Source organism: Dioscorea cayenensis, chromosome 4 (genome assembly GCF_009730915.1).
Source record: "Dioscorea cayenensis subsp. rotundata cultivar TDr96_F1 chromosome 4, TDr96_F1_v2_PseudoChromosome.rev07_lg8_w22 25.fasta, whole genome shotgun sequence".
Classification (NCBI taxonomy): domain Eukaryota; kingdom Viridiplantae; phylum Streptophyta; class Magnoliopsida; order Dioscoreales; family Dioscoreaceae; genus Dioscorea; species Dioscorea cayenensis.
In genome coordinates this window covers 21,227,935-21,242,605 of record NC_052474.1, presented here as the reverse complement: position 1 = coordinate 21,242,605, position 14,671 = coordinate 21,227,935, and the positions used below count along the sequence as shown (strand labels likewise).

The window sequence follows — 14,671 nt, the reverse complement described above, 5'->3', positions numbered from 1 at the left end:
AATGATGATTTTAAAAAATATTTAAATTGCTATATTATTATATAGTACAGTATCAAGTTTTTTTACGAACTTTAACAAATAAAACGGTTCAAGACTCAAGTTTCTTAAGAGTATTAACAAATAAAACAGTTTGAGACTTAAGCTCAGTTCATTATTTAATAAATAATTTTTTTTTAAACGAGTCTCGAGTAGCTTGCGAGTTGTTTAGTCCATTTACAATCTTTGACAGAGCTCACTGATTGTTTTAGAATCGAAGCTAAAGAGACCTCCACCTAGGAAAAATTCCCAACCTCAACACCCGCATCATCTACCGCACATCTACCTCGAGATCCAAACCCCAAAAATCCGAATCCCGAGGCAAAGGCGTGCAATTTCCACTAAGCGGGGGTGACAATAACAAAGAGAGAGAAGGAGAAGAGAAAGCTCAGCGACTGTTTTAGAATCGAAGCTAAAGAGACCTTCACATTCCTCCACCCTATAAATACCCGTCTCTCTCTCGAGATCGCTCTTGCTCTCTGGATCGGAGAAGGGTTCGCTGGCGATGCCGATGAGCGCCGGAGAGCTAGGGTTTGATGGAGATCTGTAGATCTGTTGAGGTGGAGCTGTGTTTGATTCCCAGATCCGTGATCCAGATCTGTTTTCGTCTTTGATCTTAGGTTTGTTTTCTTATTGCGAGATCTAGGGATTTGGGATGAGAAAGAGAGGGATCAGGGTGTGATTAGGGGGAATTGGGTTGGATTTGAGGTGGATTTGGGGTTTTTTTTTTTGTTTTTTTGTAGGTGAGTGATTTGATTGGTTTTGGGATGATGAAGAACGGGATGATGGAGTGCAGTGTTTGCCACTCCAAATTGCTTTCTCCTTCGACGAAGGCGATCTCGAGGGCGTATGATAGGCATAGAGAGCAAGGTGTCGTCGAAGCAGCGAGCGCTCAATGTCTTATTGGTTGTTGGTGATTGCGTCTTGGTTGGTCTTCAGGTGATATATTCGTTCATCACCCGTTTTACTTTTGTGTTTTGGAAAGCTTTTCCTTTTTTCTTTCTTTTTGTGTATTTTTAAAGGATATAGGGAGTGATGAGCGTGGGCACTGGCTCATTGCATGTAGGAGACTAGTTAATTATAGCCTCTCATTTTGGCACAAAATCATAATTCGAAACTTTAGCAGCAAAAGAGCCTTAAATCTTGTACCTTTGTTCAAGGACATGGTTGGGGATATCTTTTGGTGAAGAGATGTAAAGTATTTATTCTTATTTTTTATTTTTTATTTTTTGGAATTCTTAGGCGTAATTCACAAGACTGATGTACTACATCATCTTCTAAGCCTTTTCACCCATAAAATGGGAGAATGGCGGGGGATAAAAATTCTGTGCTTGTATGTATGATTTGGACCAAAATATGTGAGAAGCATTTTATAGGAGAAATCATGAGGTCCAATATGGGACGGGTTAAAAGCGGACAATTCCTTGCATGGTTTAGTGGGGTTGTACAAACTAAGAGAAAGAATTGGTGAGCATTCAAGTTGTATTACCAAAATAATAAATGAAAGACTAAAAAGGGCATGAATGGAGGTGATAGAAGATTATATGAATGCATAGAATGTAAATGAAGTGATGATGCGGGTAAAAGACGAGTGAAGGAGGTTATATATTAGTTGGCCTAATGGCTCTTTAATTAGTTAATACTTTGTTGTTGTTTGTTTATGGTTTTGAGTCTGGATTGTAGTTTCAAATGTGTTACATAGGTAGTAAAAAAATAAAATAAAAAAATAAAATAAAATAGAATAAGAATTAATTGCCAGGATGAATTTTAAGTTAAAGCCTTGAAATTTGAATTTCTCTTGGAGAGCAAAGAGACTGATGCTACTCATGGTTTCTTAGGGGACCTGCAACAGCCTTTTAAGTTTCAATAGGGTTTATAAAATATTGTGGAAGATGAAGAGGTGTCCTCTATCTATGAATTGATGCTTATATGTCCTTTTTAATGTTCATTGGGAAGCCATCAGAAGGCATGTAATCTTTTCTTTCTCTTATCATTTGCATATATTTCAAAAATCTCCATCAACAAGGCTTGTCTCAATTACTTGGCTCTTTTATCTTATTCTCTATTTGACATTGACACCATTTGACAATTTTTTTTTCTCTTGCTGCAGCCAATTTTAGTTTACATGTCTAAGGTAGATGGGCGCTTTATGTTTAGTCCCATCAGTGTTAACTTTTTGACAGAGGCAGCAAAAGTTATCTTTGCCATCGTCATGCTATTATTGCAGGTTCGTTATTATTATCTTATGATTTTGTAAGATGCACCTACAAAGTTGATCATTTTTCAAGATTCTAAATTAATTTCAGATGATATAGATGACACTGAACAGATTGGATTGTCAGTTACATTGGTTATTGACTTGTTATTTCTTTAGCTTATTTGAAAGATGTTTTGGTACTATTAATTCCTTATGCCTTTAGTCTCAGGTATTTTTCTGTGTGCATGTGCTGATGCACTGTTCAGTATGGATTGGCAGTTGGGTGTGCTTATGCATGTGTAGTCTATATAACATGATTAACAGTAATTTCTCTGACCTGTTCTGTCTTGATTCTAAAAGGTGCACACCCAACAGACAGGATAGAATGCTGAATGGCAAATACAGTAACGTGATTAGTATATAATGAACTCATTATCAATATATGTATCTCCAGATTGGTCATGAGTTAGCCCTTTTGAGGCAGTTTTTTTTTTCTCTTTATGATAAAACTTGTTGTATGATAACTCTAGAGTTTATTAATTTTTCCTTTATTGGCTACCTATCATGTTTGTGGTTCAAATAACATGTTATGGATTTTCTGTGTTCCTCCACTAGCATAATTTGGCACATTTATATTTGTTACTGGTATGCTTGCTGCCACCTTTAGGATGTAAACAAGTAAACCTTTGCCAAGTAGAAAGTATCATGCATTTGATGGCCAATTGTTAGCTTTTGTCTCTATATTTTCTTATAACTATGCCGTGATAATTTCATCTAACTTTGTTCCTTGTTTCATAGGCAAGACGACAAAAAGTTGGAGAAAAACCACTTCTTTCACTTTCTACTTTTGTGCAGGTATGATTTCCTCATAATTGACTGCGTGATAGCTTCCTGGTAGTAGAAATCTAGTATGATATCTTGATTGTAACCGCACAAGTTTAGTATGGTTGATCTAAATTGCATATGGTTAAATTCCTATGATTTGCTAAACATATCTCTGTGCAAAAAGAAGGAAATGACATTTCTGTTTATTTGAATCACTTATCAGTCAGATATTTAGAATTTAGTTGATTTTCTTATCAATAAGCATACATGATGCCCTAGGTTTCATTATCGTCTCACATTTGGTTTAGGAAGAATTTCCTCAAAGGGGCTATAATATGTTTTTGTGCTGCAAATTAGTGTTAAAATGCCATCTTATCTGCATTGTTGCAGGCAGCTCGGAGTAATGTTCTTCTTGCTGTTCCAGCACTCTTGTATGCAATAAACAACTATTTAAAATTCATAATGCAGGTAAAATCCAATGTCTTCCTTTACTCCATATAGAGTTATATGTTTGGAAATGTTTGGAACACTTGATTTAATTATTTAGAAGTGCTGACAAGTTTTGTGAACTGCTGCACTCATTGGTTTACATTTATCTGATTTCTTTCTAATTATTTTACTTGTTTACGCAGCTATACTTTAACCCTGCTACTGTGAAAATGTTGAGCAATCTGAAGGTATTACTTTGGGTTGGGGTTGACATTGACTTTCTCACGGATGTTATAGAATGTCTATTTCTTGAGATTTATTCTTTGGCTTGTCAGTTAATTCGCTGGCCGAAAAATATGCATTTAACTTGGAGTATTCTGCAGCTGCAATTTTTTTTTATTGTTGATCATTGTGAATTTTAAGGCTTCCATACTCAGCTTGCTTTTATATTAATTTTTTGACTATGCTAAATTTTATAAATCAATTGTATGAGCATAAATGATTTTCTCATTGTGATTCCTAAATGATCTTTCTGTATCTTTGTTCATGATTCTATTTTCATTTTCTTGGTTTTTTTGAATTGCTTTGAAGTAAATTAGTAAATGCATGCAAATGGTTTATTTACAGAAACCTGGCTTTGGAGATTCTTGTATGGATTGTTGTAGTGAAAATTATACTTTTCCACCTGGAAAGAATAAGGGTTATGGAGTCTTCTTGCTTTCTTTTATTTATAATTTGGTAGTTATTTATTGGTCATAATTTCTATGCATGGCAAAGACTGATGTTAAAAGAAATCTGTTGTCTGATGTATGCAATACCTCTGATTACTCGTTAGGCCCCTTAAGTGTTGTTTCTGACCTAACCGTGGAATACTTTTGAATTTGGGCAGTTAACTTGTACTTATCCTAATTCTCTTGAATCTGTTTTCTGATGCTTTCAAACACAAAATCATGCTATGTTGACAATTTAAATCTCCTAACCATGAACTATTAAATGTTTAGGAGTCATCCTTTTAGTACATTATGTTACATATGTTATTACATTTAGTTACACTTTGAACAATAAGATATTATCGCACTATTTTTACTTTGAAATAATGTGCAGGTACTGGTGATTGCTCTCCTCTTAAAGATGATAATGAAAAGACGTTTTTCTGTAATTCAGGTTAGTTAGGTTCTGTGTTGTTAACAGACCTATACTTTATATTTTGAGGCATGTAGAGAGTTTGCCATCCTTAGGATGATGACTCAATATGGCTATGCTATGGGCAACTCTTTCTTGGTATTTTTGCAATCAAATATCTCCATTTTGTTGATCTCAGAAATTCTTAAAAATGTGGTAACTAATAAGTGATAAGTCATTTGATGAAATAATAAATGGCTTTTGGCCTGAATGGTTCTAGCCTTTATGAGATTGCTGTTTATCTTTGGCAGTGGGAGGCTCTTGCACTTTTGCTTATTGGAATCAGTGTTAATCAACTTAAATCTCTGCCTGAGGGTACTACAGCACTTGGTCTTCCTGTTTCAACGGGTGCATACATTTACACGTTGATTTTCGTGAGTCCTCAGAATTGCTACTGATACTTTGCATAATAATTTGGATGAGAGCTTTTCTTGTGTGATCTTTTGATTAGTTTATTAGTAGGTTGAGGAGTACTTTTGTATTCCTCTTGATTCTGTTCTCTTTATGCATTATATCTATATCTAATTTTTCAGGTGACTGTGCCATCAATGGCCTCAGTTTTCAATGAGTATGCGTTAAAAAGCCAGTTTGAGACAAGCATCTATCTTCAGGTATTCTGTAACTGTAGTTCTAGTGTCTTGATGATTGCCTTGTAGAATATAGTGTAAATGACACTCTTTAGGCGATTGATACTATTGCTTTATGGTGTTGTTTTGTTTGGGGTGGAATAAGGTTGAAATAGTTTGAGTTAAGAATTTTGAAGTTTGAATTTGTTTTTAGAGGGAAACAAAGTTAACCCAGGTTTGATTGATATTTATTGCAGTTTAATAATTTTTTTAATCATCAACTTGTAATTATATTTATTATTTTAGAAAATTAAATCTAGTACAATCTAATAAGAGTTATTCCACAACCAAATGCACCCTTTGGAGTCTCTTTTGTTTAGTAGAAAGATAACTGTTTTGACTTAAAGTTTACTTTTACCACTTGACAGAAACTGTTTTTTTTTAATGTATATTAGCAACTTCTTGGTCCATTGTTTCTAATTTTTATTTTGCTTTGGGTGCTTCAATTTGAATTTTTTCCCCTTTGCAGAACTTATTTTTGTATGGCTATGGTGCATTTTTCAATTTTCTTGGCATTGTTATAACTGCAATCATCAAAGGTACCAAACTCTATGCTAGTTAATTTTTTTGTTAATGAAAAGTTACATACAACCTATGCACGCAATCTTTTTGTGAATTTTCTTATGGCAACCACAGATTTGTCAGTATCTATGCCTGTCCTATGAAAGGATCAATTACTTTGACAGCTTATTGCATGGTGCCTATTTCATGGATTCTAAAGAAAGTGTAGTTGGAATTCCTTAAGGAGTAATCTTTAAGGTTCAGTGCATGCTTTCAACCCATCCGCATTAGATTGAGTCATGGCCAATATGAATAATTATTGTCTGGCCTGTTCAGCAAGCTAGATTTTTTTGGTAAAGACCTTTGATTTTTATTGGTTAACCTACAATTGAGACACTTGTTGCAGGAATGGGGAAAAATGCACCCATTTATAGTACTTTAATTGCTCAACTGATTTTCTGTTTCACCATGAAGTGTTGTTGTTCCCTTGAAGAAAATGTATGGATAAAATTAGCAGAAAGTGGCGAACAATTGCAACTATATACTCTTCACTCTATTCTTGTCTGATTAGAACAGTACATGCCAGATTAAATTGAATTTGATATTTGACTCTTTAGGAATTGCATTGAAGATCCTAACCTTTTTATTTTTATTTTTTTTGTGCTGACAAAGGAACATGCAATAGACAGCCCTCCTGCATCATCTAATTATATAAGTTGACTATCTTCATACTTATCCTTTATCTAGTTTTCTTAAAATCCATTTTTCTATGAGACCTGAGTGTATTTTCTGGTGTGAATTGCTATCGAGTTAATCAATTGATGAAGGTGTTTATTGGACACTAAGATGCTTGTAAGCTTCAGCCCCATCTGGTTGATGCTGCTTTATTTTTATGCTAATTATTGCCATGAGTTTTACTTTGCTTCCCCTTCATTTTACATTCTTTGCTCAAATTGTGACATTCTGTTGGCAACCTTCTACCCTTAGCAAGTCTCGACAAGTGTAGGTGTTAAAACTCAGATACATACACACCTGTAAGCATTTTGTGAAATTATGCTATGGAAGTTGTTTTCTCATCAATAACATGAATGTATAACTTTGTAGATGCAAAGTGATAGATTTTATTTACCACTATCTTGTATGGATTGGATGTGACAGATACGAATTCTCTGGTTAGATATCACTACATCCAATTTTTTAGTGTCCCATTTTTTCCATACTGACTTGGGAATTAAACATTTACAATACTTTAAAGAGCATAATATCAGAATTGATGAAAAAAAGTTATAGTGCCTTACCAAGCTGAGGAAAGTACCTGCACTCTAAAGTAATGCTAATTTACATCAGCAAGTAGTCAACACTCCAAATGCTAATTTACGTCAACAAGTAGTCAACACTCCAAATGGTTGTGTTCATTGCTGTTCTATTTAATGGCTGCTTAGTCATTTTGCTTCAATCTTCCTGAATCTAAACTGTATCTATAACTGAAGATAATTGGAAATAATCTTTTTCTTTTCCCCTACCTATGAATTTTTGGGGTTTGAACATTTTTTTATGCCAAAATATAAATGTTATAAAAATTTATTAACAGGTGTGTGAGTTGTACAACAGCAGGGTACTAGCCATGCTAAATTCTTAGTTTCTTTTCACCAAATATTGTACCTTGATGTTGAAATTTTTTTTTATATCAATGCACAATATCTTGCTGTAACTAATTCTTAATGTTTGCTATGCAATCTGGAACGCAGGACCTGGTAGCTTTAACATCCTTGAAGGTCACTCCAGGGCCACAATGTTTCTGATTTGCAATAATGCTGCACAAGGCATATTATCATCATTTTTCTTTAAATATGCTGGTACGCGGATTATGATAGATGAGTTATTGCTTATTGATGTCTTGCAGATGGTGTTTACGTATTAAATTATTCAGCATATCTTTCTTTTAAATTATGTTTAACCAGTCTTTGATGCATGCAGACACAATTTTGAAGAAATATTCATCAACAGTGGCTACTATTTTTACTGGCATTGCATCTGCTGCATTATTCGGTCACACTCTGACAGTTAATTTTATGCTGGGCATCTCAATAGTGTTTATATCGATGCACCAGGTAATAGCCATTTTTATTTCTCTGCCATTCTGATTTACAGATTATTTTGTTGATGTTCTGAAAGTTAACCTTTCTTCTCAGTTCTTCTCCCCACTTGCAAAAGTCAAAGATGAGACACCCAATGGATCACTAGAAATGGAGTCTCAAAATACAAGGTTAAACTGGAATTACAATTCTATGTTCACTTAGAGATATTTTAAGTTTTCATTTATTTCGTAACTTAAGTTTGCCCAAATTGACTTAATGAGGACACATGTGTCGGACAGGTCAAAGGAAGCATCATCCTTCATTAATATAGCTGCTGGTGCTACTGAAGAGGTAAAAGATAAACCTTTTACTATTTAGAAGCCTTTTTATATATAATTGCAATGAACTAAATTTTGCGTCTTTATTTTTTTTCTTTTTCTTCAGGCAAGTCATCGCATTGGACCTGATGAAAGACAACCCCTTCTCCCAACTTAATTTTGATCTGTGAGTCTTTTCTCCATTCTTTTATTTGTTCAACTTGAGTTGCTTTTACAATTTCAATTGCATGCATATAAGGAGAATAGCAAATTATTACATGTGTAACTTATAATGACTATTTCCCAAAAACTATCTGCCTGTAAATCGAATTTATTTTCTGAGTAGAATATTAAACATATCACTCCAAAATAGGAAAATAAAAGATAAAAAAAGAAAACAAAGTCATAACCATGGTGAGTTCTTTTCTGTTCATGGTGTAGCCTTTCCAATGTGCAAGCATAAAGAATGATGAGCTTAGAGGCTGAGCTTTAGATATAGTGCACTTGTGCAAGAAGTAAACTATATACTACAGTACAAGAGTGGCAAGTAAAGAAGAAGACATGCAAGGTGCTGTTTTTTACTGTGATGTTGCGGCATTTCCTACTTTTTTTTTTTCTTAAAAAATCTTTTGTTTACTTTTATATATGTTGTTTTTGTGAAGATTCATTATATTGTCATATTCTTTGTACTAAGTTTTGGTTTATATCTTCTTCTCTCATTGCTGCAATGAAGAGATGTTGTCATTTTTAGCTCTTTCAACAGTGCAGCAAGCATTGGAAGCAATCAAGATCTTTAAATTCTTTTATATGATTATTCACTTTAAATTGATAGAAAATGCCTTTTTTAACTGGCCATAAGTTGTCTTATTTTTGTTTTATTATTTCACTTTTATCTACAAAACTAGATGTTAAACTTACCATGTGTGTGAGTGAACTGATGCCTGCAGCTGACTTCTTTGCCATTTTCAACAAATGTCTACAACAAATTTAAACAGTAATTACTTGAGAAAATTTCTCAAATTTACTTCCACAATGTTAATGGTTTAATTTGTGTGCTATATACATCAACAGGACTTTCTTCAATTGAGCTTGAAATTAATATTCTCTTCTTCTGCACAAAAAAAATTAACTTAATTCTAAACTGTGGAAAAGTCAAGAATTCTTTAAACCTTGCAAATATGTCATCAAATTCCTTAATTTTCATTGATATTGTACATCAACTGAAAATAAGATTTATTAATTTCATTGTTGTATAAAGGCTATAACCTTAACACAAATTAGGAATATTGTTTGATTTAGTACATTAAAATATTTAAGTCAATTCCATTAAATTTAATATAAAGTAATTCAATTCATCATATACATCACGATAGAGTGACAAATCCAACTTTTAAAGGTGTATATTAAATATGAAACTTCTCAAGGGTATAACGGCAAAAAAATAAAAATCTGATCCCGTGTTTTTTATCCGAACCGAATCACAACTTCGGCCCGAATTCGGTTTTATATATCCCTTCGAGATGCCCGAATTCGGTTTTATTTATATCAAGAGATCGAGAGAGAGAGAGAGAGAGAGATCAACGCCATCGTCTTCTTCGATTCTAGGGTTAGGGTTTCAGAAAGGGAGTAGGAGCCATGTACAACGGCATCGGCTTGCAAACTGCTCGGGGATCGGGCACCAATGGCTACGTGCAATCCAACAAGTTCTTCATCAAGGCGAAGGCAAACTCCGTCTCCCTCCAGCCTCCCTCCGCCTCCATCGCTGATCCTGGCGCCAAGAAGGCTAACAAGGAGATCCTTGAGCACGATCGCAAGCGCCGCATCGAGCTCCGCCTCGTCGTCCTTGAGGAAACCCTTGCTGATCAGGGATACACCCAAGCTGAGATCGCTGAGAAGCTCCGGGAAACTCGCGCCGCCCTCGAGACTGCCCCTCTTGATAACCCTCCTGAGAAGAGGTGATTTTTCGTGTTTGATTCTTGATAGGGGTTGTTGAATCGATGTTCAATTGTTTCTTTGTGAGTCTTTGTGTGATTTGTTGAATTTGGGGTTTTGTGGTTGTGTTTGGATTTGATGGAGAATTAATAGTAGGAAATGTCTTTAAAATTGATTATATTGTTTTTTTTTTTCCGTCCATGAATTTCATGCCCTAGGTTTGCATTGAATTCTATAGCCTTTCTAGTGATTGAATTCATATATGTTCAGTTAGGGTTTGATTTTTCAAAAGAGCCAGACAGTGGAGGTGATTCTTTGTACTTGATTGATGATAATAAATATTCATTATATTGTTTCTTTCTCTTAGGCTTACCAGGATTTCTTGGTTTTGTGATTCACTTAGGTAATGTTTGTTAGGAGGAATTTGAAGTTACATGTAATTTGAGTTACATGGTTTTTAGAAATCCAGTGTTTGGTTGACTGGATTCTAAAAACCCATGTAACTCAGATTACATCCAATGAGGGATTTGGTTTTATGCCCAAATTGGACGTGAGTCAAAATCCCGGGAGTTGAAAATCTTTAGGTAATGTATATATACACACATATGTATATATATACATATATACATACGCATATATATACACATACATATATGCATATGCATATTTACACACATACACATACCCATACATATATATTTTTTATAAACATACATAAGTATGCTTACATTATACATACATACATATGCATATACACCCACTTATACATATGCCTATGCATAGTATGTTTACATATACATATATTCATATATACATCTGATATATACATTTACAGAGATATCTATATATATACATATATATACACTTATACACATTATTTTTCAATTCCAGATTTACAAATCTTTCCAAACAAACAAAAAATTTTATAATACAGTAATTCCAGTTACACATAACCAAACATAATTACACTGTAGTTTAAAAACTACGTATTTCTAGTTACATTGTAACTGAAAATCCCACTGTATTTAGAATTACATCCAACCAAACGCCACTTTATTGACTTAGGGTTTGTGGTTGTGTTTGTATTGGTCCTTAATATTTGAAGAATATTAAGGAAGAAAACAGATGTTCTAAATGCATTTTTTTATCCCATGTAATTGATAATATGCTTTATTGAGCATTGAATTTGTTGTTTTTCTACTTTGTAAGTTTGAGACTTTATCAAATATGAAGTATTTTTTTATTTATATGTTCAGTTAGGGTTTGTTGTTTGTCTTTGAGGGAGAGCAATATTAAGAGAAGATAAAATAAAAAGAATTCCTACAGATTGAAGGAAAGATTGAAAACTTTCTTGTTTATTGATGGAATTCAGACTCTTAGTTGTTGTTGATGCTGGAGATAGCTATTCTTATTTCTCCCTTGCCATTATGTGCAACATTCAAGTCAATGTACTCTTAAAATGAAATAGAGTGACATCAAATATAGCGTGATGAAAATGTTTGTAGTAGTCAATACTCAATACATTGTTTTGAATTACAAATTTCATTGAATTATAAGCTTGAACCGTTGAACATGAATTAATTCCAAGATGATGTCCCGCACTCTATGGCAATTTGTTGCAAGTATGCCATTCGGTATTTGTTCCTCTTCTTGTAATTCATGTCAGTTTGTGTGTTGTCTTATGACTCTTGCTTTGTGATGTATAACTAAAGAGTGAACCTATTTTGCAACTAAAAACTGTATTAACCAGCTACACAACTCGTAGTCATGATTTGCTTTCCTCCAATACTTCAGGATCTCAGATACACAGACCCATCAAATTGCTGCACGGAAAGAAAAACAGCTTGAAACTTTCAGAGCTGCCCTTGGGATCAAACTTGGTGATGAATCCCCCAAGCCTGACACTGAAGAGCAAAGGCATCAGGACAAAGCCCAAGGCTTAGAAACTGAAGAAAGTGGTGGTGAGAAAGACAGAGAACAGACGAAATTAACTGATGGTAAACAAGACCATGGTGACAGAGAGAGGGAGAATAGCAAGAACGCAAGAGCAACAGAAGAACACAAAAGTAAGGATGATTTGCATGACAAGAAGAACCGGGAAAAGAAAGCGAATGAAGTTGAACACAAGAAGATGGAAACTAAAAAAGGAAGATACAAGGATGTTTCTGCCTCTGATAGTAGCGGAGAAGATGTTAAAAATGACAAGATGAAACCACTCCGAAATACTCGGGGGCTTGATTCCCGTTATGACACTGATATTAGGAGCAGCAAGAAGAGCTCAAAAGTTTCTGAGAAGGATAAAATCTCCAGTTACCTTGATAGTAATGAGGATTCTGACTCCAGCAGTGAGTCTGGTGGGGAAAGGACTAGAAAATCAAGGAAGGTTGCGAAGCAAAGGAAATATGACAGTGATTCAGGAACAGATGGAGACAATAAAAGAAAGAGAGGCAATGTGAAGGAGAGACCATCTAGCTGGAGAAGGTATGATCATGATAAATCTGATTCTGGCCATGACTCAGGCAGGGAAAATACTAGAAAATCAAACAAGTATGTTAAGCAACGAAGAAGGTATGACAATGAGTCTAAAATAGATGAAGATGCTAAGAAGAAAAAGGGTCATGCCAGAGAGCTACCTTCTAGGAGGAGGCATGATTCCGATAGTGATTTTAGCATGGATGAGACCAGAAAATCAAGGAAGGTTGTCAAAAAACAAAGGAGATATGATAGTAGTAGTTCTGAAACAGATGAAGATGATGGAAGGAAGAAAGCCCATGTCAATGAAACTTCTAGGAAGAGAAGGCATGATTCTGGTGATTCAGATTCTGATAGTGATGATTCAGGAATTGGCAAAGGGAGAACAAGTAAACATTACAATGACAAAAGGAACAAAAATGACTCTGAAACTGTCCAGGAAAAGAGAATCACAAATAATAAGAAAATACTGGAGAAGTCAAGACGGCATGATTCTGAAGATTCAAGTTCTGGTGCTGATGATAGTGAAAGTCATAGTTCAGATTCTATTAGTGATGGTGATTCTAGTGATGCTAGTGATTCTAGTGGCTATAAGAGGATGGATGCTAAAAATGGCAAGAGGTTGAAGTCTATTGTGGAAAAAGATATGAGTTCTGGAATCAGCAGAAGGGATGATCAGAGGACAAGCAAGATTACTAATGAAGATAGGAATAGAGATCACTCAAGTCTATTGAAGAAAAGTGAGAAGAATCGTCATGTTGAAATGAAGAATGATAGGAAGGAAGTTGGTGATAAGGAGAATCAAGCCGCACAGGGAAAGTGGAAAATTGATGATGGTCGTGATGATCTACCAGTTTTGGAGTCAAGAAATTCTGGCCTTGGAAAATCAGAGAAAATGAAAGAGAGCGTGGAGGCCAAGAAAGACAGATATAATAGAGATCATAGGTCTCATCATGAAAGGCGAGATAACCAGAAGAGAGATGATTACAAATATCATGGAAACTCTCAAAAACATTATGATGAAGATGATTATGGCCGAAGACACAAGAGTATGGATGACAGGAGTAGGGATGACAGGAGCCACACCGATCCCAAACGGAGAAAACTTGAGAGTTCTAGACAGTATGCAAGGAGTAACAGATATGACAGTGACTCTGGTGAAGATTTAAAGTCACACAGGCAACGTTGATTCATGCAGTTCATCGTATGAACTGTCATTCAAAGATGGTATGATACTTATCTATTTGTTGAGCTTTATTGTTTATTTGAGCTTTGCTCTTTCATAACCTAGGTTTGATTTGGGTTTAAATTAATGGTAGCTTTAATTTGTATCTACGCAAGCGCGCTCATGTTTTCTTGCACCTTCTTTCTTTTATTTCTGGTATTTTTGAGAAAAGTGTTAACTGGTATGGTGTACATATTTTGATAACAAACGTTTTTTTTTTTTAAATTTTGTAGGTGAATCATGTTTTCCACCGTGTATTTCCAAGTGAAGTATGGGATGCTGATGGTTTTCACTTGATATGTTGTCAAGAGAGGTTTTACCTGATATCCTGAAGAAAAAGTTTGGTCAGAACAAACAACTTGGACTTCTTTTTTCTCGGTTTTATGTATAATTTTGTGTAATAATTGTCTTGTTAAATGAATTATATGCTTGCACTGTAGTGTGTGATAAGAATTTCTTTAAGCTTTGTTCCTGATTATGTGCATGATCTTTGAAATTGCTTCTTTATTACTGTTGCTTAATTAAATTCTGGTTCTACCATAGGTAACTTTCATCATGTTCATGAATGGCCATTGTGGGCGATTTGTCACTTTTATTTTAATTTGTATCCATTTATTAATGCATAGACACTAGACAGTCATTAATAAATTTCATTAAAATTTTTGTTTTACATGTGTAAATATTTTGTATCTTCTTTTCATTTTTGTCCGTTGTTTGATAACATCTTTGCATCATAAACAATTTTTAAATAATTCTTTTAAAAAAATTGTAACTAATTTTAATCTGCTGATGTGGAACATCTTTCCAGCTTGCACATACTATAAAAATTATTATTATTATTATCATTATTA

General features: G+C 34.4%; 2 protein-coding genes across 2 annotated transcripts; both read left to right on the top strand.

Annotated features, from left to right (window-relative positions):
* Positions 1-782: 782 nt before the first annotated feature.
* On the top strand, positions 783-8,997 carry LOC120258521 (CMP-sialic acid transporter 3-like). The gene is given in 16 exon segments (XM_039265963.1): positions 783-895; positions 897-975; positions 2,147-2,263; positions 3,032-3,088; positions 3,449-3,526; positions 3,691-3,735; positions 4,592-4,651; positions 4,921-5,043; positions 5,203-5,280; positions 5,765-5,834; positions 7,545-7,652; positions 7,774-7,907; positions 7,989-8,062; positions 8,174-8,225; positions 8,319-8,378; positions 8,633-8,997. Coding segments are annotated over 15 exon segments (1,218 nt in total). The 5' UTR covers positions 783-803; the 3' UTR covers positions 8,370-8,378; positions 8,633-8,997.
* A 749-nt stretch (positions 8,998-9,746) lies between these two features.
* Positions 9,747-14,327, top strand: LOC120258926 (dentin sialophosphoprotein-like). The gene is made up of 3 exons (XM_039266401.1): positions 9,747-10,146; positions 11,918-13,822; positions 14,054-14,327. The coding sequence occupies exons 1-2, from the start codon at positions 9,827-9,829 to the stop codon at positions 13,782-13,784; spliced, it is 2,187 nt and encodes a 728-aa protein (XP_039122335.1). The 5' UTR covers positions 9,747-9,826; the 3' UTR covers positions 13,785-13,822; positions 14,054-14,327.
* The last annotated feature ends 344 nt before the right edge of the window (positions 14,328-14,671 follow it).

What these genes read in the sequence shown, in the direction of transcription:
- LOC120258926 (XM_039266401.1), top strand. Translation starts at nt 9,827, where the DNA reads ATGTACAACGGCATCGGCTTGCAAACTGCTCGGGGATCGGGCACCAAT. An exon ending in GATAACCCTCCTGAGAAGAG is followed by an intron (nt 10,147 to 11,917) that starts GTGATTTTTCGT and finishes CCAATACTTCAG; the next exon opens with GATCTCAGATACACAGACCC.